The 22,873-nt window shown below is 31.7% G+C and overlaps 1 protein-coding gene across 3 annotated transcripts; it reads left to right on the forward strand.

Annotated features, from left to right (window-relative positions):
* The first annotated feature begins 387 nt into the window (after positions 1 to 387).
* On the forward strand, positions 388 to 5,752 carry LOC109193809 (rsm22-cox11 tandem protein 2, mitochondrial-like). Of its 3 annotated transcripts, XM_019344632.1 has the most exons (14): positions 388 to 502; positions 538 to 659; positions 1,453 to 1,622; positions 1,718 to 1,983; positions 2,121 to 2,194; positions 2,299 to 2,393; positions 3,369 to 3,466; positions 3,603 to 3,686; positions 3,792 to 3,872; positions 4,027 to 4,110; positions 4,194 to 4,289; positions 4,626 to 4,705; positions 5,074 to 5,162; positions 5,290 to 5,752. In XM_019344632.1, exons 3-14 carry the CDS (start codon positions 1,493 to 1,495, stop codon positions 5,628 to 5,630), a joined length of 1,518 nt encoding a protein of 505 aa, XP_019200177.1. In that variant the 5' UTR covers positions 388 to 502; positions 538 to 659; positions 1,453 to 1,492; the 3' UTR covers positions 5,631 to 5,752. The 3 variants fall into 3 exon arrangements, with proteins under 3 accessions (XP_019200177.1, XP_019200175.1, XP_019200176.1); XM_019344630.1 differs by lacking the exon at positions 388 to 502 and having other exon boundaries at positions 538 to 671; XM_019344631.1 differs by lacking the exon at positions 388 to 502 and having other exon boundaries at positions 538 to 671; positions 1,457 to 1,622.
* Positions 5,753 to 22,873: the final 17,121 nt, after the last annotated feature.

Genomic DNA, 22,873 nt, shown 5'->3' on the forward strand with positions numbered 1-22,873 from the left:
ATTTAATATTTTATGCCCTAATTTTTATTTGCTCCCCCTTATATCCCGTATTTGGTTTCAACCATACCTATACAATTATTTTATTGACAATTATAATTAATATTGACTATATTATCTTGCATTTGTAAACTTAGAATTACCTATTTAAATACGCAAATTCAACATTCAATTATCTATACATGAACAATTCTCCCTTATATTTTTTTCTCAAATTCTTTAGTTTAAAAATAATTTTTTTTCTAATGTTGTTGACCAAATAACCTCTTATACTTTTTTTTTTTTCTCAAATAATATAGTTTATAATTTTTTTTTTTAAAAATTGTTTTACCAAATTACCCCTTAAACTCTAATCCCTTATTCATATCTGCTTCTCTGTTTCTCGCCTTCTCCACTCCTCAGTCCTCATTGGCTCACTTTCACAGTTCTCCACTGTCCTCTGCGTCTCGCCGCCTCCGCCCTCCGGCCTCCACCCTCGTCGACACTCCTGTCAGGCGGTTACGCCAACACACCATCTGGCCCTACTCTCACTTCTTAGTCCTCCGGTTTCTGCTTCTCCGTCCTCCGAAGCCAACGCCCTCGCTCCTCTCCCTGTCTCCCTCACAATCTCTGGCGGACGACCTAACCTCAGGCTCGCCGGGTGCCTGGTTGGCCCACAAACAGTAAGATAACTGGTAATATTTTTTTTTAAAATTTTTAAATTTTTATACTGTTAATTAAGTATGTATATTTGTTAATACATCAACTGAAATTTGTTTTGTTTGGTGTTTGAAAATTTGATTTACTTGAAGATTTATTTATTTATTTTGTTGAAAACTTCCAGATTTATTTCTAAGCACAAAATTTGCTAGGAAAACTGTTATATGTATATGATCTTATTTGTATGTAAAAGTTATACTCAGATTTCATATAAACAGATTATAGTTCTTGAATCACTGGTGTTTAATTCATTATTTAGTACTCCGTAATAATCTGTTTTTGGTGTTTACTCTTTCCTTGTTTCACTCAAAGGAAGTCAGAAAATAATCTAAACCATTATACTGGAAATGACTAAACCTTAAACTCCGTATTGTTTTCTTAGTCCACGAACATCTGAATGAATTCTTCCTCTTCTTGGGCGACCTCTATTTGGCAGTTTGCAGTTTTGCTTTGTTATTGACACTTCTCATTTGCAACTATTATATTCTTAAAAAAAAATAAATTCATATCTGAATTGAATACAGCATGTTTTCAGTCTTTAGCTGGATTGCATTCAGATTGGACTGCAGCCTGTTTTCAGATACTTTATAAACTTGTTTTGGTTCAAAATGGATAAAGCTATTTTATAACTTGTTTTTAGTGATTTTATTTTAACTCCTTTGCCTGCACTAACTCAATGATTCAGTATTTAAGTGAAAAAAAAATAAAAATTCTCTTAATGGCGTCAATCAGCCTGTTCTAAATCTTCCTTCTCAGCCAGTCCTTAAACCCTACTCTGAGCGAAGCCCCCATTCCAATGGCGTCAAGACTATCAGAAACAGTTCCTAAGTTCACTGCCGAAGCTCTCCGTGCGGCAGCGAAGCAATCTGATTCTTGCCGCGTAGTTCCTCTCAGGCTTCGTCGAGCTATCAAAAAATACATCAAAGGTAAAATAGAATAAATACTCTCTCTCCTTTAGCTATCTATTTAAACGTACGTTTGTGTGTGTTAGCTTGAGTATTGGAATTTGTTATTGTGGTAGAACAAGAGGACCCGCATATGAAGAGAAAGGTGTTGAGGTTATCCGAGTCATTCAGGCACATAAAGGAGGCGAATCTGCTGCTCCCAACTACTACGTCGAAAGAGATTGTGGAAGATCCTCTAAAGTCCGTGGAATGCTCCAAACGATGGAAGATCCAGAGTGCATATGGTGATATTGGCCTCAGGTATGAAGAGGATGAGGCTATAGCTTATGTGGCTTCTCGTATGCCTGCTGTTTACTCTGCTTTGTATAGAGTCCTCAGTGAGGTAGTAGTTCTAACATTTCTTGGAAATATAATAAGAAGTTGTTAATCAATGCATTTTGATGTGAGATGGGATGCCAGCTTACAGTCTGGAGCAAATTGTTTTGGAAGTGATTTTGTGAACTTGCTATCATTTTCTAGGTTAGGAGAAGAGTACCTGATTTTTCTCCGGCTAAGGTTTTGGATTTTGGTGCAGGGACTGGTTCTGCATTCTGGTGAGAAGATAATTGATTTTTGTTGTAATAGTTTGATTGTTGATGTTATTTCTATTTTTTAACATTTTAGCTTGGGAATGCTATTGAATTGGATGCTTTTTCAGGGCAATGAGAGAAGTGTGGCCAAGGTCCTTGCAGAAGGTTAATTTGGTAGAGCCATCACAGTCTATGCAACGTGCAGGGCAGGGTCTTACAAGAGGTAATATTTGTGTTATGCTGGTATGTTTATTTGATGCAGAAGAGTTGACACTCTTAGAGACATTGTATCTTAGGCTTGATGATTATGCTCCAAATAAGTGATCAGTTCACATGGACTGATTCCATGTGGCAAAAAAGCCTGCAAAAACCAACAAAAAACCACCTATTGTGGATGCCCTGAGTAAAGTAAAATATTATCTTCCTATGCAGTCGTGCATACATGTATTTCTTATGCAAAAGATGGTTATAATAACTTCTATGGATGCAATAGGGGGAAGTATAACAAAGTCTAAAGGAAGTTGGAATTTGAATAAAATCAAAGGGTGGTTTCTCTTCCTCCAGCCTCTGTCTTTTCATTCCTCTCTTCTTACACCACAGGGAGATCAACATCTTCTTCCATTAGCCACAGACCTGTGACGCGAAGCCAAACATCAAACTCATATCAGAAGCTTAATATAGTGAAAACAATCAGCTGGCAAATCAAGTTTACCTGTGTTCTAGCTGATGACTTGTTAAATCTGAATCGAGTATTCTGTCTGCAATTGTTTGGGAAAACTTCTCATTCTCACACACACTTAGTATACCTCTTACATTTGAAGAAGCAGATAAAAAGATGTTACCTCATGTGCCTGTTTCTCATCATGTGTGAAGAAAATTTTAGACTATCTAACAACCTAATTTGTAAATGTTTCAAGTGAACCTATCTTCTTCTAAGAAACTTAATATAGTGAACTAACAATTAGCTGGAAAATCAAGTTTACATGTGTTCTAGCTGATGTCTTGTTAAATCTAAATCGAGTACTCTGTCTGCAGTTGTCTGGGTTAACTTCTACTTCTCACACACTTAAGAGTTATTTATTTATTTAATTAATATAACTCACACACTTACAGTGTGTGTGTGTGTATGATCTATCTTTTCTTTACCGCTCATAAGGGATCTAAGCTTGATCACTTATAGTGAAAACAAATATTGCAGGTCTAAAAAATTTGCCACTTATTCATAGCTACAGCAGTCTCCAGGCATTAAGTCAGAATATTAAGAAGTCTAATAGACAACATGATCTTGTAATTGCTGTAAGTAACATCTTTAGTATCCTTCTATGGTTTAACATCTCATCGAAATCAAATTTCAGATTCATTCAGTTTTATTTTGACTTTTTGTTGACCTCTGCTTTGTGGAAATTGGCATTGAAAATTATTCTGGGTGCAGTCATATGTGCTAGGTGAAATACCATCCCTGAAAGACAGAATCACTGTTGTCCGCCAGCTTTGGGATCTTACAGGAGATATTCTGGTATTTGTTCATAATCAATTTCTTGTCAAAAGATTAAGGGAAAAAAGAATATAAATGCTAAAATCTTTCTCGCTATGCTAATTTTAACTATGTAATGTGGTGCAGGTCCTAGTTGAACCAGGAACACCACAAGGATCTAATATCATATCTCAAGTCCGATCTCATATTTTATGGATGGAAAGAAGGGTAGGATAATTCTGTTTTTTATTTCCTTTTATTTTTTTTATTTTATTATTTTTTTTTCTCATTCCAAATAGGTGGTGGGGGGAGGGAGTAGTATTGAAATTTCTACATTGCACTCTAAACTGTTTGTTACATTTTGACTGATGAATGCCTCTAGAAATGCCGCAAACTAAAAGAGTCATCTGGCAAATCTTGCAAGGCTTTGACAACACTCAAAAGTGGTGCATTTATTGTAGCTCCTGTAAGTCTTGGGAGTACTTTCAACACTCGCCTAACTTTACATGAGTGAAGGTTAATCTGATTGACCTGTTGTGCTATTTTCAGTGTCCACATGATGGACCTTGTCCATTGGAAAAATCAGGAAAATATTGTCATTTTGTTCAACGGTTGGAGAGGACTACATCACAGCGTGCCTATAAGGTCTTTCTTAAACCTATGTTTCACCTTGTCTTCACTTTCTCTCTGTTTTATGAGTTTTCTATTAGCTTCTGTTATAAACCTTTCCAAAAGAAATACTCGGTGATAATTTATGAAAGCACTAAAAAAATTGTACAGACATGAAGTGTCAAAATTGGTTTGATGCTAGTAGTGGCATAGTTTGAACTTGTAAGGGTTTAAGTTTTTACTCGTTTGCTTTCTCTTTTGATGTTCAGGTATTTGTTTACCATGTCATTTTTCCTTTACCTTCTGAAGAATACATTACTCTTTGTCTTTTTATAAATTTGTCTCAACTTCTTTGGCTTACTTTTATTATAGCGGTCCAATGGTGGGTCTCTGCGTGGCTTTGAAGATGAGAAGTTTTCTTATGTTGTTTTTAGACGAGGACAACGACCGAGGCAAGTACTTGTTCAAATGTATATTATTCTATTTATTATAGTATCTAAACTGTTTTAGAATCTGGAGCTTTGTACTTCCAAGTCTGAATTTTTCTGTCATTACTGCTAGTCCTGCAATTGTTGAAACGACGTAATATTGTTTTTTGAACTGTATTGCATTTCAGCTTCAATTGGTTTAGTCCACAGCCATTTTTGGGTTTATAGGCAATTAGCTGTGCCAGAATGTTCATGATAGATGCACAGTACTCAAGTTTAGATTTTATATGTTCCCTACCGAGATGAAACATCTTTGTTAATATTTACATGTTTATATCAGTATATTTAACTTGTGATACATTTTATATCGTCTCATTGTTTATTTCAAGTAGAGAAACTTGGCCGCTTAATGGTATGAAGTTTGAAACGCTGAAGGAACAACATGCAAGAAGAAATCCAGAGGATCTTGAGATTGACTATGGTATGTTTCTTGAGTATTGATTAATATAAAAAATAATCAGTATTGAGTCTCTCGTTTGCTCTTGGAGAAGCAGCTTTATGGTCTCTTAATTATTTTTTCTAATTGACTTCTCTTTATATGATTGCAGAGGACCAATTCCCTTCAGAAAACGAAGATGACCTGAATGAAGAGGAAATCATTTCCTATAATTCTGACGATACAGAGGTAGATACTGTCACAGATAATGAGGAATTGGAGGATGAACAGGAAGAAACAGGCGCCGCCACTGCAGATCTTGGTACTGGCTGGGGAAGAATCGTTTATTCTCCTATCTGCAGGGGCAAACGTATTGAAATGGACGTGTGTCGAGCAAGCGATCATGAAGGCACAAAAGGCTCTTTTGATCGGATTATTATTACAAAGAGCAAGAACCCGACATTGCATCATCATGCTCGAAGATCCCTTTGGGGAGACCTGTGGCCATTTTGAACTACAATGATAGCTTCAAAATTTTGTTATTCTTTAAAAATTTTCTACATAAATTTTCTATAAGTTATACGTGGATGTGATATATCAATTGAATGTAATATTATATTGGTCATGAACAGAAATGAAGAAATTTTGTACATAAACATCAGAAGCCTCATGGCACTTTCTTTACAAACCCACCAAAGAAACTGGAAGTTGCAGCCTCCAAACACGGTGGGAAAGGAAATTCATATCTGTAACATGTTAGGTGGTAATGAGGTATGACATTCTGATTATTTTATATTTACTCAAATAAAAATTGAGAAAAAAGGTCTAAATTGCACTATTAGACCATACTCTTTTTTTATTACAGAAAGACCCTAATTATTTTGCATTTCAGGTTTTCGGCCCATTGCAATTTCTCTGCATGATTCCCAACCGTCGAGATTTTTTTATTTGTGGCACTTGAATAAGGCCATTTATATCGTGGATCAAGGTCCATATAGCATTGTGGATCATGGATCAAAACGATGTCGTTTTGATATTTAAGCTTTAACAGATTATGTAGTTGCTTTTTTTCATGTTTCAACACAAATTTTAATTTATTCTAGGTATAAAATTAATACTCTTAAGGTACGTGACGTGGTAAATTTTGCTGGGTGTACATGTTTGTATTTTGTAATGAGTATATGGATGGCTGAAACAATTTGGATGTAGTGGCTCGGATAGTTAGGACTGGAGGTCGGACCTTCTCGAGTTAAGGTTGGGTCGTGGGCGAATCTTCTTTAGTCTGCTTGTTGGTTTAAGGCTTAAGTTAAGATAAGAACGTGTGGGCGGAGGTTCTCGAGCTAGTAAGTATTCTAGAGAGGAAGAGCCAATAACCCCTTCTACAAGCGTCTAGCAGGGTATTTATAGGAGAATGGAGAGGATACATGTCGGTGGCCGGCATGTACGCTACATGTCCTCTATGCAGTTGGCGGTTTTGGTGGCTAAGGAGAAGGCATCCACGCGTCGAAGGATATTTGATTGACCAATGGCTCTTAGGCTTAGCTCAAGTGTCTGTGTTGAGGTTTGCCTCTAAGGGCCAAGTAATGGGCTTGATTCGAGTGTTATAGCCCATGGACACTTTTAGGGGCTTATCTCATGAGCTTGGAGCCATAGTCGAGCAGTCAGGTCGCGACCGAGCATGAAGGAGCAAGAGTCGAAGCTCAACAAGCAGATAAGAGGTATAACCTCTTGGTCGGCTCGGTTAGACGCTCTTCACGGGTCGGATTAGGTTGGGAATGAACTTCTCCCAACTGTAGAGTCGTATTTGAGTAGGTGTTCAGTACCTACGGTCCAGTATGCCGGGGTATATTTTCTATTTGTATAGAATTTTATAACACGAGACACAAAAACTCACAACACAAGATAAATACACATGTTATATATTTACTTATTTTCAAATATGATTTATGTAGATAATTTATGTCCTATATGCACGTAATTATCTATTTCAGGTACAGAATCCATACACTTAATGTATCAAATTGCATAACATGAGACATAGAAACACATAACACAAGACACATATACATGTTTTATATTATTTTAGTTCAGGTACAAAATTAATATTCTTAAAGTATAGAATTGCATATAATAAGACACAAAAATGCATTACACAAAATACAAAAAAGCACAGCACAAGATACAAAAACGCATGTTATATTTACTTTATTTTGGGTACAAAATTTATATGTTTAAGGTACAAAATTACATAATATGATACATAGAAACACATAACACAACACAAATACACATGCTTTATAGTTAAAAAAAAAAAAAAAAAACCCTGTAACGTGAGCTGAACAATAAACACGTCATATAGGATCAGGATCCACGGTATAGCGATTGCGGGAATAATTTGGTACATCCTCTCTGTTCTGTTTTTTGTGTTTTATTATGGACGTTGGTATGATTAATTAAAGATGATGGTGATATTTTAACGTGGAAAATAAGACGTGTTTCTACTAGCTAGCAGTCATCAGTCTAGCACTAGCAGCCAGTGATTCGACCACGTTCCTAATCTATTATTCTTTTTTCATTCGTCGATCGACGTATGTATCTATCGTTCTGAGCGTGTATCATTAGCGCATCTAATCTTTGGCCGCCGGACCGGAGGTGCACTACTATTATATTATATATAATACTTTTCCTCTCAATAATTTATTCATTATTATATATAATACTTTTCCTCTCAATAATTTATTCATGAGATGTAAAAGAAGGATGGTGGGGCTGCCTGACTTCCTTGCATTTTCCTAACATTAAAACAAAGGAGCAAGTGGTGATAATCAATGACAACAATTGGGGGAACCTTTGAATTTCCTAGTAGAGGTAATTTAACTTATGATCCTATGAGTATTAGTGTGTTGTTTATTCTAGTTCACAACTTTTAAAATTAACAATTTAGTATGTTCGGCCAAATTGTCAGTTAATTTTCACCATAATCTTTTAATTCACTATTAAAATGGAAGCTAATTTCTGAACCATTGTTTGAATTAATACAGAGGCATGTGGGATGTGGATAAATATTGGCAACAATTAGCCGGCAAATTTTCAACAATTTAGCTGTACTGACTAAAATTGAATAATTATGGTACTAAATTGTTAGTTTTGAAAGTTATGGATTCAAATTGACAACAACCCAATGATTATAGGACCAAAAGTGAAATTATCTCTTTCCTAGTATTAGTAGTTGTCTGTCATCAGGTAAAATACAGTGCCACTATAGGGGGCATTTAGTTTTCGGCAATGGTTCAAAACGACGTCGTTGAATTTTATGAGTTAGAATAATGTACATTATGAGTTAAAATAATATACTTTATGTGTTAGAATAATGTACATTATGTGTTAGAATAATGAAACTTCTGGGGTAAGATATGTACTTTATGATTTAGAATAGTGTACATTATGCTTTAAAATAATGTATATTATAAGTTATAAAAACGTATATTGCATTAGGTCGTGTGAAAAAAAAAAAAAAAATCCAAGACGATGTTGTTTTTAACCGTGGTCCACAAAGTTGTCGGTACAAGCAACAACTATTGTTAATTTCGGAAGAAAGGTTAAAGAAGTTGGTGAAATTGTATGTGCTTTTGGCCCTCTTATGAGATATTCAAACAAGTGAATAGTCAGCTTGCATGATGCGCACGTAAGCACTCATGATTTGAAATTTAACCATACCTGCTTTGACGATTTGGATGTTTTGAACTTGAAGTATACGATTTTTGATGCTCTAGTCAAACAGAATCCCGAAATACAGAGTTGAAACTTTTTTATCTAATAATAATAATAATAATAATAATAATAATAATAATAATAATAATAATAATAATAATAATAATAATAATAATAATAATATAATACATGATGGTGCTATGTGTAGTAATGCCATGCATACCACCATGACTAATTATTGATAATAATTTGTATATAACTGATAAAGTTAAATATAAAATGCATGATGGTATTAGGTACGAACAATTCCCGTGTCCATTAACACTTAAAAGCTTTTTATAATAATAATTATATGCGCGATACGCAGAAAATAGGTACTCAATATTAATAATTTATATTTATTTAGATTTTATAAATTTTTATAAATTTGATATTTTTTTTAAAAATCATAAATTTGATATTTATTTATTAGAAAATAACTAACATATAACTCCAATATATATAATGTATATTATTATTATTATTATTATTATTATTATTATTATTATTATTATTGAAGAAGAAGAAGAAGAAGAAGAAGAAGATAAGAAAATATATGGTGGATGCATGTGCATGTTAACAATAGTGAAAAAGATAATGGAAGTTATAACGGTAGGGGCATATTTGTCCATTATATTGTATAGTACAACTTTTATAGCATAATGTATAAAAAAAACTTAACGGAAAAAACGGACATAAATTAAAGGTATAACTTCCATTCACACTTATTGTGTTTTTAGATAGATTTAGATAATTAATAATAATATGATACTTGAGTGATGTGGAAAATCTACCGTCACTACTTAAAAGGTGAAAAAATTATTATCACGTTTGGTGTAATTTTTGACTTAGGACGAAAGTTTGGGTCAATGATAATCATATTCCATGATATCAAGGAAACTGAATCCTACCTAAGGTGGGAGGTAGGGTTCTTTTTCCCAGGTGACTGAAAATCTATCAAATTTATTTAATTAATTCAATTACGTATTTATCATTTTTGGTGTCAGATTAAAAGTCTTTGTTAAATATAAGAAATTTGTCATTCCACTATTACACATTGTTTATCAAAGAAATTTAAATTTAGATACGTAGTTAAAGTTTTTCGTAATCTAATTTACAATATATAAATAATACTTAGGTGATCTTAGCTTTGGCGGCTTAAGTCCACAAGACCTGCCCTAGAACTACCACAGAGGTAAATCACGAGTCCTGCAATCAGCTCACCGGTCAAACCCTAATCTTCATGTGCGCACAAGAGATCCAATAAAAACCTTTCTTCACTCTAGCCCTTTTCTCATTCATATTTCCAGTAAAATTCGACTTTTATACTGTTACTTTCAATAGTGACTTCAAATAAGGTGACGAACCACTACGTTAAGCCTCGGGGGCGAGAGGTATATATGTTTAACACAAGATTTGTTAGGTGAAAGGAAAAGCACCCATTCCCTTAAACAAACAGGCACAACGAAATTTGTAAATCAATTGTTCCTGTTTGCAGAAGAATCAACGAATTATTTTTTAAAATTAATGATAGGTAGAAAGAGCATGGAAATGGAGTACTATGTTATGTAGTCCACTCAAATAATAATAATAAATTTTCAAAGTAACAGGTCCGTATAACTTTTGCAGTACATTCAAATACATTTGTTGTGTGTGTTTGAAAGTGTACCCTCTCCTCTTGCTTTTATATGTACTAGGGAGTAGGGAGCAAGGTGTAGAAATGCTGGAGAGAAGAAGGTACAACAAGAAAGGGGAAAAATAATGTTATTATAATAATGTTCCATAAAAGATACTGTAAAATTTTGTTAAAAATATATATATAACAATAATTGATCAATGCAAAAGACGTTTCCTTTTTTATTTTTAGGGAATCCAAAGTGAAAAATGTTCATTGGAATGGCAATCTACGGATGGACCTCTTTGTATGCCATTTTCTGAAAGCCTCTTCTCTTTCCACAGCCTTTAAGATCACGTGTATCTAAATGACGTCATCTCATATACTAACCCGTCCAAACAATTCTTGCCCCAATTATATAGGAAAATCATTATTCCTCCCTATTTTCACCTCTACATTCTTTCTTGATATTATTAAAATGACTCATTAAATTAAAAATATTGAATAATTAAAATATTCTTATTGATGAAAAGCATTCATAAATCAGGTGATAAAAAAATGGTGAAACATAAAATAGAGTCTAACACAATTCAATTATATATAAATTGTGCACATGCTTTCACCTTCAAAGTTCAATCATAGATTGGAAAATGTCCATTCAAATTATTTGCATAATTGTATTAGGATCAGGTGTGAAAGAGCTCCCGGATGAAATATGCACATAAATCTTAACCATTAATTTAGTCAAGATCAACTGCTTTAAAAAAATTCAACTGAAAGACAACAATATGAACTACAAGGCACAAAGATGTGCAATCGCTGAAAGGCAACAATGTAAATTACAAGGCACAAAGATGTGCAATCAAAACAATTATGATACAAAAAAGTGAGGTTATTCAACTTATTCAGAGTTATTAAAGCAATTACCCTCACAAATTCTTTGTACATTTTGATATGTTCAACTCACAAATTTCATTAGAAATTTAGTTCTTGAAAAGACTAAATTAAATAATTATTTAAAAAATAATTTAATAAAAAAAAACCTCACCTTCTCCGGTGAGAAGGCAATGTTTTTTATTTTTATTTTTTAAACAAATTTTAAATAATTATTTAATTTAAATTTATTAAAATAAAATTAAAAAAGATATTTTAAAATTCGATAACCACCACATCAACATGTTACCAGGTCAACATGTCATTTTAGGTTGAATTGCATTATTTTACATTGTTCGATGACTTAATTGTAGTTTTTTTAAGTTCAATGGTCGAATTACAATTTACTGTGGGGTGTAATTGGATGGTCGATTTGACCCTTATTCCTAAACTTTATTATATATATAAAAAACAATTTATAATAGGCAACATACATATTTATATTACTTTTTTTTTTTGAAAATACATATTTATATTACTTAATTATTCACAAATTAATAACTTAGATTATTAAATTGTACAAGTCATCGCATTCAAGATAAAAGTTGATACAAAAATACTTCTTTTTTTTTTTTTTTTTTTTTTTTGAGAAATGATACAAAAATACTTATTTGCATGCAATGTTTAATCGTATAAAACGGGACACATTGATCCCACTGTATAGGTTGTTAGTAGGAGATGAAGATCATCAGGAACATCAAACACATTAAAAAAATGAGGCTCAATATATAAATACATAAATATACTTACCTCAATGAAAATTGATGTAGTACACATGGGGTTTCTACCACTCTATACGGTGCTAGGGTCGGTACCGATTATAAGTCTGCTTGTTGGTTCTAGTGCCTGAGCTTGGATAACTTCGACAGTGAGTCAGCGATTCCCGAGCTAAAGATTGGTATCTAGAAATTGTCAAAAATCTCCTCTCCATACAATTAATGCGGTATTTATAGAGGGGTAGAGGAGACAGTAACCGGTCTCTCGACATTCGTGGCACATGAAACACATTCATAGGGCAAGATCGGGGTCCAAGCGGGCTCTTCTGCATATCCTAAGATTCCTGACCCCTTTGGGTGCACTGCTGGCAAGTTTGGCCAGGGCCGGATTTTAGGCTGTGCAAGCTGGGCTACCGCACAGGGCCCCAAATTTTAGAGGTCCTATATTTTACTTTTACCTAACTAGTTTAGAAATAAAAACTAAAATTTTTCAATTAATTCTAAAAGGTTTCATGAAGAGATGGTATAAATGTGTACTTATTGTATTTCAGTTTCAATTTGAAGGTCAAAGGTTTGAAATTTGCGTGTATAATTATCATTTTGGTAGGGACTCATTTATTTACCAGAACAGGGCCACAAAAACCTAAAATCCGGCCCTGAGTTTGGCTAAGGGAACTAAGTCTTGGGCTCTAAGTGTGACAGGTCGAGTGGTCGGGACATGCCGGTTGTTATTGCCTTTCGTTCAACCAGTCAGACTGCACTCAATTCAAATTTAAATCGGGTGGGCGAATAGTCTAGGTCGACGATGATCAGATCGGGCTCTACTAAAGTACAATGCCCGATACTGACCAAATGTAAGTTACGGTAGGACAGGGGATATTTCCTACCAAAAAACTAATAGAGGTGTAAAACCACAATTCACAAAAGTATCAAATCCTATTTTTCTTCTAATTATCACTTTCTCGCAAAGGGTAGAGAAATAAATTTTAGATCACTTCCAACTCCTCCCCCCCGATGCGTTAATCTTGTCCAGTTGTCCGTAACGATCAACTGGGGGTTGTTTGTTTGTGTCTCGTGTTTTACTTAGAATGTGACACTATGTGCAATGTTTTATTTTGTTATTTTTGTGATTTTATTACTATATTTTATTTAGTATTTCATTTTGAATTTTAATTTCTATATATGGGCACTTTTTAAATAATTTTAAAACTTATCAATGATGCAATAAAATTTATTTTTAATTAAATTATGATGAGATATATAATAATGATGACAAGTATTGATATAGTTAAATGTATTATTAAAGTAGTTTGGGAAGAAATGTATTTTTAAAGAATTAAATGAATTGAATCGACACCATTATTAATTTCAAAGTCTTCTACATTTATGATCTGAATAGAAACATACAAACTTCTACACATTGAAATGCATTCCATTCCATTTTGGAAGGTTATTATGTTTTTAAAACTTTCAAAATTAAGTGTATCTATATGGAGTTAACGCCAATGATCTTGTGGTATAGTGGCATGAAGTGGCTCTTTCAAATAAGAGGTTATGGATTTGAACCGTCCAGTGGAGGCGCTATTGACTCTTTGTATTTCAGTCATGGTTGAAAAAAATTCCTAGACACTCCTGTATTTTTTATTTTTCAAAATTTTGTTTAAAAATTTTTAAAACTTGATAAATATAAACTATTTAATACTTTAATAGTTAATACTAAAATATTAAATATTAAATATTAACTTCAAAAGCATCTAGAGTTTGAGTGAAATAACCCAGTTAAAAAAGAAGGGAACTATACCGACGCCTAGTGGGGCGTCTAGTTTATTTGTCAATCACCCGGTCAGAGTTAGCCTATGTTGTCCATACTCTGGCTCAGTTCTTGAAGGATCCCCGTGATGATCACTGGAAAGCAACGCTTGGAGTCGTGCGCTATCTAAAAGGAAGTTCCTGTCAAGGTATTTATCTATCCGCTAAAAATAATCTGCAATTAACTGGTTGGTGCGATTCAGATTGGGCAGCTTGTCCTTTGATTCGACGATCATTGACCGGGTGGTTGGTTCAGCTAGGGGATTCTCCCATCTCTTGGAAATCAAAGAAACAAACCACAGTTGCATGCTCCTCTGCCGATGCTGAATACCGAGCTTAGGCCGCAGTGACATGTGAATTGAAGTGGTTAAAGGGCCTTCTTCGTTCTCTTGGGATACACCATACGACTCCTATGAAGATTTGTTTTAACAGTACCGCTGCTCTTCACATTGCAGCGAATCCAGTTTTTCATGAATGAACAAAGCACATCGAGGTTGATTGTCACTTTGTTCGTGATGAGCTTTTTCAAGATGTAATAAAAATGGAGCATGTGTCTACGAAACAATAGTTGGCTGATATTCATACAAAGGCGTTGGGCAAGACACGCATGGAGTTTCTTATTCCCAAGTTGCATTGGGCATTTCTCTGTTACATGCTCCAACTTGAGGGGGTGTGTTAGGAAAAGAAATTATGTATTCATTTTAGCAAATATTTTCTACCTTCATTTAGCCTTCTTGGTTCATTATTATTCTCATTGATTTTGTTTCCTTTTCTTTATCTTATAGTTTGTATATATAGGAGTTCATCCTCTGTAATCGGAGTCAAGAAATATACAATTCATATTTTTCCTAACAATGACTAACTCATTTTCTTTACTACTATCGCTGACAGCTAAGTTTTCATAGTTGACACGTTTGCCACTCACACTCTCATTAATCTTAGCCAAAGACTGTAATTGAGTACTCCATATTCCAACGACTTAGATAACAAATTCATGAGTCTAAGCCCACAAACGGAACTTTAAACATACACCTTATATATAATCTCTAAATAAAAAAATGGAGCCCAACTTTCATGCCAGAGAGCAATAACGAGGACTTATCAATGTAACTTTATGAATCAACAAAATATTGTACGTTTTCAAAAAAAAAAAAATCGTATCAACGTAACAAAAAATTCTCAAGATTCATCTAATGAATCAACATCATGAGTCTTTGCATGCTTTGTCTCTCAACATTGAGTTTTGACCCTTTTAAAATCTTAATGGCGCAGGATCAATTTGATGAGACTAAAGACTCCAACAAATGCTAAAGAATCCCACTCGTGATAGTTCACCATAAATTTAATGTCATTGTTATAATAATAAAAACTATTAATGTTGTTACTAACATTTTCAGAAATATGTTGCAGAACTTGTAGTTCAACAATTTGAACTATTGATTTTATAATAACAAGGCAAGGTGTCTTATCCTTGAAGTGGAGCAATCTTGAATTGGGACATCTTTAATGATCTTTCCAAATGATCACTCCCACTGATCAAACGGGGCATCTTATTGATCTTTTCAAATGATTACTCCACTGATCAAATCATTACTCCCACTAATAAAGTTATTATTGAGCATACATGATATACACACTAATTATCCTCAAGTCCAACTAATTTAATAAGGATTATAATTCCCCACCATAGTTGGACATATTAAATATGTACATGTAACAGACACAATTTTCAACTACTTAAACAAATTAAATTGCTCTAGTTGAAATTTGGCTAGATATGTACAATTTCAATATAAGGATCCAAAAGTATATCATGTTCAAATTCAAAAGCTCTATTGTGGTTGGGTTGAAAAACCAGTAAGCCACGCACAGTAACAATTTCAAGTGACTAAAATTTTGGAGATTAACAAAATACATGTGTTGCCAATGCAATCCATGCGACATAGAATTATAACTAGCCTTATAAATTCTAAAATTGGTATGATAAAATTTTATCTTGATCATCAATTTAAACAGAAGAATCTAGTGACGTAAATCTTGCCTATAGGCTAAAGATTTATTCAATTAGACTCAACTGAGAATTTATGAGAATCAAATAGAAGAATCTAGTGACACAAAATTTATCCGTGGGTTAAAGTTTTGTTCAATTAGACTCAATTAAAACTTTATGATAAAATTATTATCAAAGTGATAGAAGAATCTAGTGACATAAAACTTGCATGTGGGCTAAAGTTTTATTCAATTAGATCCATCTACAACTTTTATAATAAAACTATCAAACTGTGTTCCTTTTCTTAATCCCTGTGGGTAAATTAAGAAATATGATTCGATATTTTATCCTGACTATTTACATTAATATAATAAAATTCCTATGGGTAGATTTTATTATACTTTATGTAATTAGTCACAAAGTGATTAAAATATTTTAATAATTTCAGTTATGAAATTGTATTGATCACTTGATATTTGTACACAAAAAATATTAATGTACCAAGCTATTAATCCAATTTTTTTAATGCATAATGAATACACATAAAAGAAACTAGACTAATATCACAAAATATACACAGAAAAACATTCTTCGAATATGTACATATATCATAACTTTATGATAGAAGACACCAATTTATTTACGTTATAACCATATGTTAAATAAATTGACTTTCCTATCTGTAATGATAAAACTCACCAAAACTATATTCCGATACATAATTGCCTGTGGGCTAAATTATGATCATAGTTTGATGTTTTTACCCTAATTAATCATATAAGCATAACAAAATTACCTGTGGGCTAAATTTCATTATGTCATATACAATTAATCACAATCAATACGTCTATGACTGTATGCGATCTCACAAAATTTCAATTAATTAAAGATACCGTGGATACTACTTAATTAATCAAAATTATAAGATCACTAGACGATTTTCTTAATATCTTAGGCTTCAACTTTAAAGCCTAAAAACAATTATGCAGCAATGTGATAAACAATTTCAAGTGAGTAATGTTTTAAGGGAACTAGTAGCACATTGGCCACTTCGCGAGAAACTTTTCCTCGATTCATGTTTTCTCACACTAAAAGCATAATTGACGAGTAATCTTTCCAAATCTTAAATAGTTCACATATGGAAAGACTTTTAATCTTAAGTGAACATTCTAGACGGTTTAAAGGAACTTAAACATATTGAACTACCGTGTATAATTTCACACATAAAGTTCAACATAACAAGGGATTATTATAATTCCTAACTCATTCAATTTTAAAGACATAATTAATTAAACTCACATAACTACAAAATATAATGTTATGCTAGTGATCGAACATTTATGCATGAAATTCAATAAGCTCATATCCAAATAAATTGTACACCATAATAGCAATTTAAAATGAGCTATAAAATTATTATTATTATTATTATTCAAATAATAACATAAATCCAAAACTTAAAGGATTATAAAATTTGAATAATAATAATAATAGATAATAACCATATACTTTTCAATTATTGAAAAGTTTTAACTTAGAGGCTCAAACTTAGCCAAAGATAGTAAATGAGTAGTCCATATTCCAACGGTTTAGATAACAAATCCATGAGTCTAAGCCCAAAAACGGAACTTTAAACATACACCTTATAAATAATCTCCAACACAAAAAAGAAAGTCCAACTTTCATGCCAGGGAGCAATAACGAGGATTTATTAATATAACATTATGAAACAAAAAAATATTGTATCAACATAACAAAAAATCCTCAAGATTCATCTATATGAACTAACATCATGAGTCTTTGCTTGCTTTATGTCTTTCTACATTGAATTTTGAGGCTTTTTGATGAGACGAAAGACTCCAATAAATGCTAAAGAATCAAACTCGTGATAGTTCACCATAAACTTAATGCCATTGTTATAATAAAAACTATTAATGTCACAACATTTTAAGAAATATGTTGCACAACTTGTAGTTCAATAATTTGAACTATTGATTTTATAATAACAAGGCAATGTGTCTTATCCTTAAAGTGGAACAATCTTGAAGTGGGAAATCTTTAATGATCTTTCCAAATGATCACTCCCACTGATCAAACGTGACATCATATTTATTTTTTCAAATGATCACTCCCACTGATCAAACCATTACTCCCACTAATAAAGTTATTATTGAGATTAAATGATATGCAAACTAATGATCCTCAAGTCCAACTAATTTAACAAGGATTATAATTCCCCACCATAGTTGGACATGCTAAATATGTACATGTAACAAACATAATTTCCAGCTACTTAAACAAATTAAATTGCTTTAGTTGAAATTTGACTATATATGTACAATTCCAATATAAGGATCCATAAGTATATCATGTCTAAATTCAAAAGCTCTATTGTGGTTGGGCTGAAAAATCAAGTAAGCCACATACAGTAACAATTTCAAGTGACATAGAATTATAACTGACCTTAAAGTTATAAATTCTAAAATTGGTATGATAAAATTTTATCTTGACCATCAGTTTAAACAGAAGAATCTAGTGACATAAAACTTGCCTGTATGCTAAAGATTTATTCAATTAGACTCAACTGAGACTTTATGAGAATCAAATAGAAGAATCTAGTGACACAAAATTTTTATGTTAGCTAAAATTTTGTTCAATTAGACTCAACTAAAACTTTACGATAAAATTATTATCAAAGTGATAGAAGAATATAATCTAGTGATAAAACTTGCTTGTGGACTAAAGTTTTATTCAATTAGATCCATCTACAACTTTATGATAAAACTATCAAATCACGTTCCTTTTCTTAATTTCTGTGGGTAAATTAAGAAATATGATTTGATGTTTTATTCTGACTATTTACATTAATATAATAAAATTTCTGTGGGTAGATTTTATTATACTTTATGTATGTAATTAGTCACAAAGTGATCAAAATAACTTAATAATTTCAGCTATGAAATTATATTGATCACTTGATATTTGTACACAAAAGAATATTAATGTACTAAGCTATTAATCTAATTTTATTTTTCATGTACAATAAATACACATAAAAGAAACTAGACTAATACCACAAAATGTACACATAAAAATATTCTTTGAATATGTACATATATCATAACTTTATGATAGAAGACGCCATTGTTTTTTGAAAGGATGCCAATTTATTTATATTATAACCATTGCATATGTTAAATAAATTGACTTTCCTATCTGTAATGATAAAACTCACCACAATTATATTACGATACATAATTGTCTGTGGGCTAAATTACGATCATAGTTTGTGGTATTTTTACCCTAATTAATTATATAAACATAACAAAATTGTCTGTGGGCTAAATTTTATTATATCATATAATTAATCACAATCAATACGTATATGACTGTATGTGATCTCACAAAATTTCAATTAATTAAAGATACCGTGGCTACTACTTAATTAATCAAAATTATAAGATCACTAGACGAGTTTCTTAATATCGTAGGCATCAACTTTAAAGCCTAAACACAATTATGCAACATTGTGATAAACAATTCCAAGTATACTCCTAGAAAAGTTGGTTGGGACAGAGTCTCATTAAAAAATCAGCTCCTTAGACAGAGTAATGTTTCAAGGGAACTAGTAGCACATTGGTCATTTCCCGAGAAACCTTTCCCCAGTTCATATTTTCTCACATATGGCGAGTAATCTTTCCAAATCTTTAATAGTTCACATATGGAAAGACTTTTAATCTCAAGTGAACATTCTAAACGGTCTAAAGGTGTTTAAACATAATGCACTACCGTTTATAATTCCACACAAAAAGTTCACCTTAACAAGGAATAGTTATACTTCCTTATGCAATTTCTAAAGGCATAATTAATTCACATAACTAGAAAATATAACGATATCCTAGTGAACAATTATGTATGAAATTCAATTAATAAGCTCATATCCAAATAAACTGTGCACCATAATAACAATTTAAAATGAGCTATAAAATAATTATTATTTTTCAAATAACAACATAAATCCAAAACATAAAATGATTATAAAATTTGAATAATAATTTATAATAACCATATATACTTTTCAATTATTGAAAAGTTTTAACTTATAGGCTCAATAAAGAAATGATCCAATGCATATAGTAAACTTTATAAGAACTAGCTTAAAATTGTAAATTCTAACCATATCAAAACCATATGATATGTTGACATTTACAAATTAAATTCTCCCAAAACTAAATTGCATAATTTAAATCATAATATTATGCACTTAATTGAATTATATGCATAAAACAAACTCAAAAATATGAATATAAACTCAAATATTCATACTCAATCAAAGTGGGCATCAGAATCCAAAAATAATAATGATAACAATGTTACGACATATTGATTCCTCAGTTCAAAACGGATAATCGTTATTACTCTAATAATAATAATTATTATGTGAGAGTAATAGCAGAACAATCAATTTCCTCAATTGTAACCCATGACATTTAATAACAATAACTATAAAATATTACAAAGTATTATCATTATTAACACATATGGTTTGGATCAAGAATGAACTAGTTTCAAAATTATGATTTCAAATCATAATATCAAAATCCAAAACAAATGATGATAGTAACGGCACAAAACATTGATCCATCGGTTCAAAAAATCAATAATCGTTATTACTATAATAATTCTAATAATTATTACATAACAGTAATAACGGAATAATCAATTTTCTTAATTGTAACCGAACAACATTTAATCAAGAAACATAATAAGTGTTAATCAAAGTTATATCCCTCATTTATGTCAATGTTTTTAATGCTAACCATTTCATACATTGTGCTTTTAGAGTTGTACTATACAATTTGTTGGACAAAAATACCCTTACCGCTATAACTTCCGTTATATTTTCCATTACTTTTACCATGCACATGCATCCACCATATATTTTCTTATATTATTTAATGAAAAAATATTTGTAAGACATTATATATTCATTATATATTAGATTAATATAATGAATAAATTTCATTTCACTTAGATTTTAATTAGTAAAAATTTGTTAGTTATTTAAAAAAATATAAATATTGGGCATATGTTTTTGCGCATCGCGCATAGAAAAGACTTGTTATAATAATAATAATTATTATTATTAAATGTTAAATAATATCATCATTATTATCATATTAGTTTTGGACAAGCAAATTCAAATGAATTTCAAAATATGATTATTAACATCATAATCTAAATTATTACAACAATAATAAAATAATATTCAATTGTCATAACCATATGATGGGCCGTTCTAATAAAAATTGAGGCCTTGTGCAATATCTTAATTTAGGGCTCTTTTTTTTCTTTCTTTTTTTTTTTCAAGTAATTTTTATATATAAATAATAATTGTTCAAAAAGTTGTATCAAAATATAAATATTGTATAAAAAAATACATATAAAATTTTATTTAAAAAGTGACATGCACCATGCACATGTAGACGCAAAATCGTCTATAAAACTTTCGATATCAACTTCTTCCAAAAGCTCATTTTCAATGGAGATTAAAATTATTCCATTGAGTCTCTCTTGCAACATACTTGCAGTTATTGGGATAGTCGATAATATTCGATATGTAATAGTAGCATTTGAAAAACAACCCATCTGTCTCAATGAATTCAATATACTCACTGTACTGCCCCTCTCTTTTCTTTCGATAAAATCTCTCTAAACAATTTTAGCTCAATATACAATTCATTTCCATCAATATCACCACACTATTCATTGAGATTTGGAAATTGAATTAAAAAATAAAAATAATGATAATTACTAATTATTAGAAGGTCCCGATAGAAGATGCTAATTGTTATTTGAGATTTTAAATTGAGAATTGTCATTCTTAATTAACAATGGTACTTGTCAATTGAGATTTAAGAATTGGGAACCGCTAAAAGTAAGAAAGGGAATCAAGAGATTAGAAAACACACACACACACATATTTTTTTGGCAGGATTTTTAAAATAACTATCAATTGAGAGCGTGTGCGCGCACACACGCACGCACACACACGCACACGCACGCACGCACGCACGCACGCACACACACACACACACACACACACACACACACACACACACACACACACACATATATATATATAGGCTTCGAATCCGGTGCAACCCCTATGATACATGAGATCATGAGACTTCATGATATCCATTGATTCATGTTCCATGGATGATTGAGATTGAAAGATTCTTTTAAACTAATTATGGACAGTTTTAAAACATAAGGATTAAAAAGTAATTCTAGTATTGAGTTTATTTTGTTAGTATTAAATTGTAATCTTGAGCATAATATTAGGTAGAATATTAAAGGTAATAACTAATAATAATTTGTATTGAGAGCTGATATTTTTAGTTAACTATGTACGACGGTGTGTGCGTGTATGTAGTATGGCGTGTGCAAATCGTATGGATGAGATTTTTTTTTTTTTGTAATTTTACGAATTTAGTTTATATGTGTGTGCGTGAATTTATGTATATGCGTTGGTTTTAAAGAAGAAGATTGTAAGAGTAGTACGTGTAGTTTTTTTTTGGAAACCGGAGATGAACTGGCGGAGGTGTGCGAATATGTACTCCGGCGTGTGCAAAGCTTAGGGATGGGAGCATTGTTTTTATTTTTTATTTTTTTGTTTTTTTTTTAAAACAAACATTAATAATAGGCGTGTGCGTGAACTAAATTTTGACATTTTAATAAAATTCAAATTAAACTTCTATGACATACTCTAAAATAATATGGCATGTGCAAAACACTGTAGGGCTAGGAAGTCACTAATGAATCAAGTGTAACAATTAATAACTCTCGGCACACACTCAACTACTATAGCGCACATGTTAATTTTATAAGTTTTTGTATTCCAATGGAACTAAATTTTGATATTTTAATAAAATTCAAA

The sequence above is a fragment of the Ipomoea nil genome, unplaced genomic scaffold (assembly GCF_001879475.1).
Source record: "Ipomoea nil cultivar Tokyo-kokei standard unplaced genomic scaffold, Asagao_1.1 scaffold1932, whole genome shotgun sequence".
NCBI lineage: Eukaryota > Viridiplantae > Streptophyta > Magnoliopsida > Solanales > Convolvulaceae > Ipomoea > Ipomoea nil.

What these genes read in the sequence shown, in the direction of transcription:
- LOC109193809 (XM_019344632.1), top strand. Translation starts at nt 1,493, where the DNA reads ATGGCGTCAAGACTATCAGAAACAGTTCCTAAGTTCACTGCCGAAGCT. An exon ending in AGGGCAGGGTCTTACAAGAG is followed by an intron (nt 2,394 to 3,368) that starts GTAATATTTGTG and finishes CAAATATTGCAG; the next exon opens with GTCTAAAAAATTTGCCACTT. An exon ending in ATCTTACAGGAGATATTCTG is followed by an intron (nt 3,687 to 3,791) that starts GTATTTGTTCAT and finishes AATGTGGTGCAG; the next exon opens with GTCCTAGTTGAACCAGGAAC.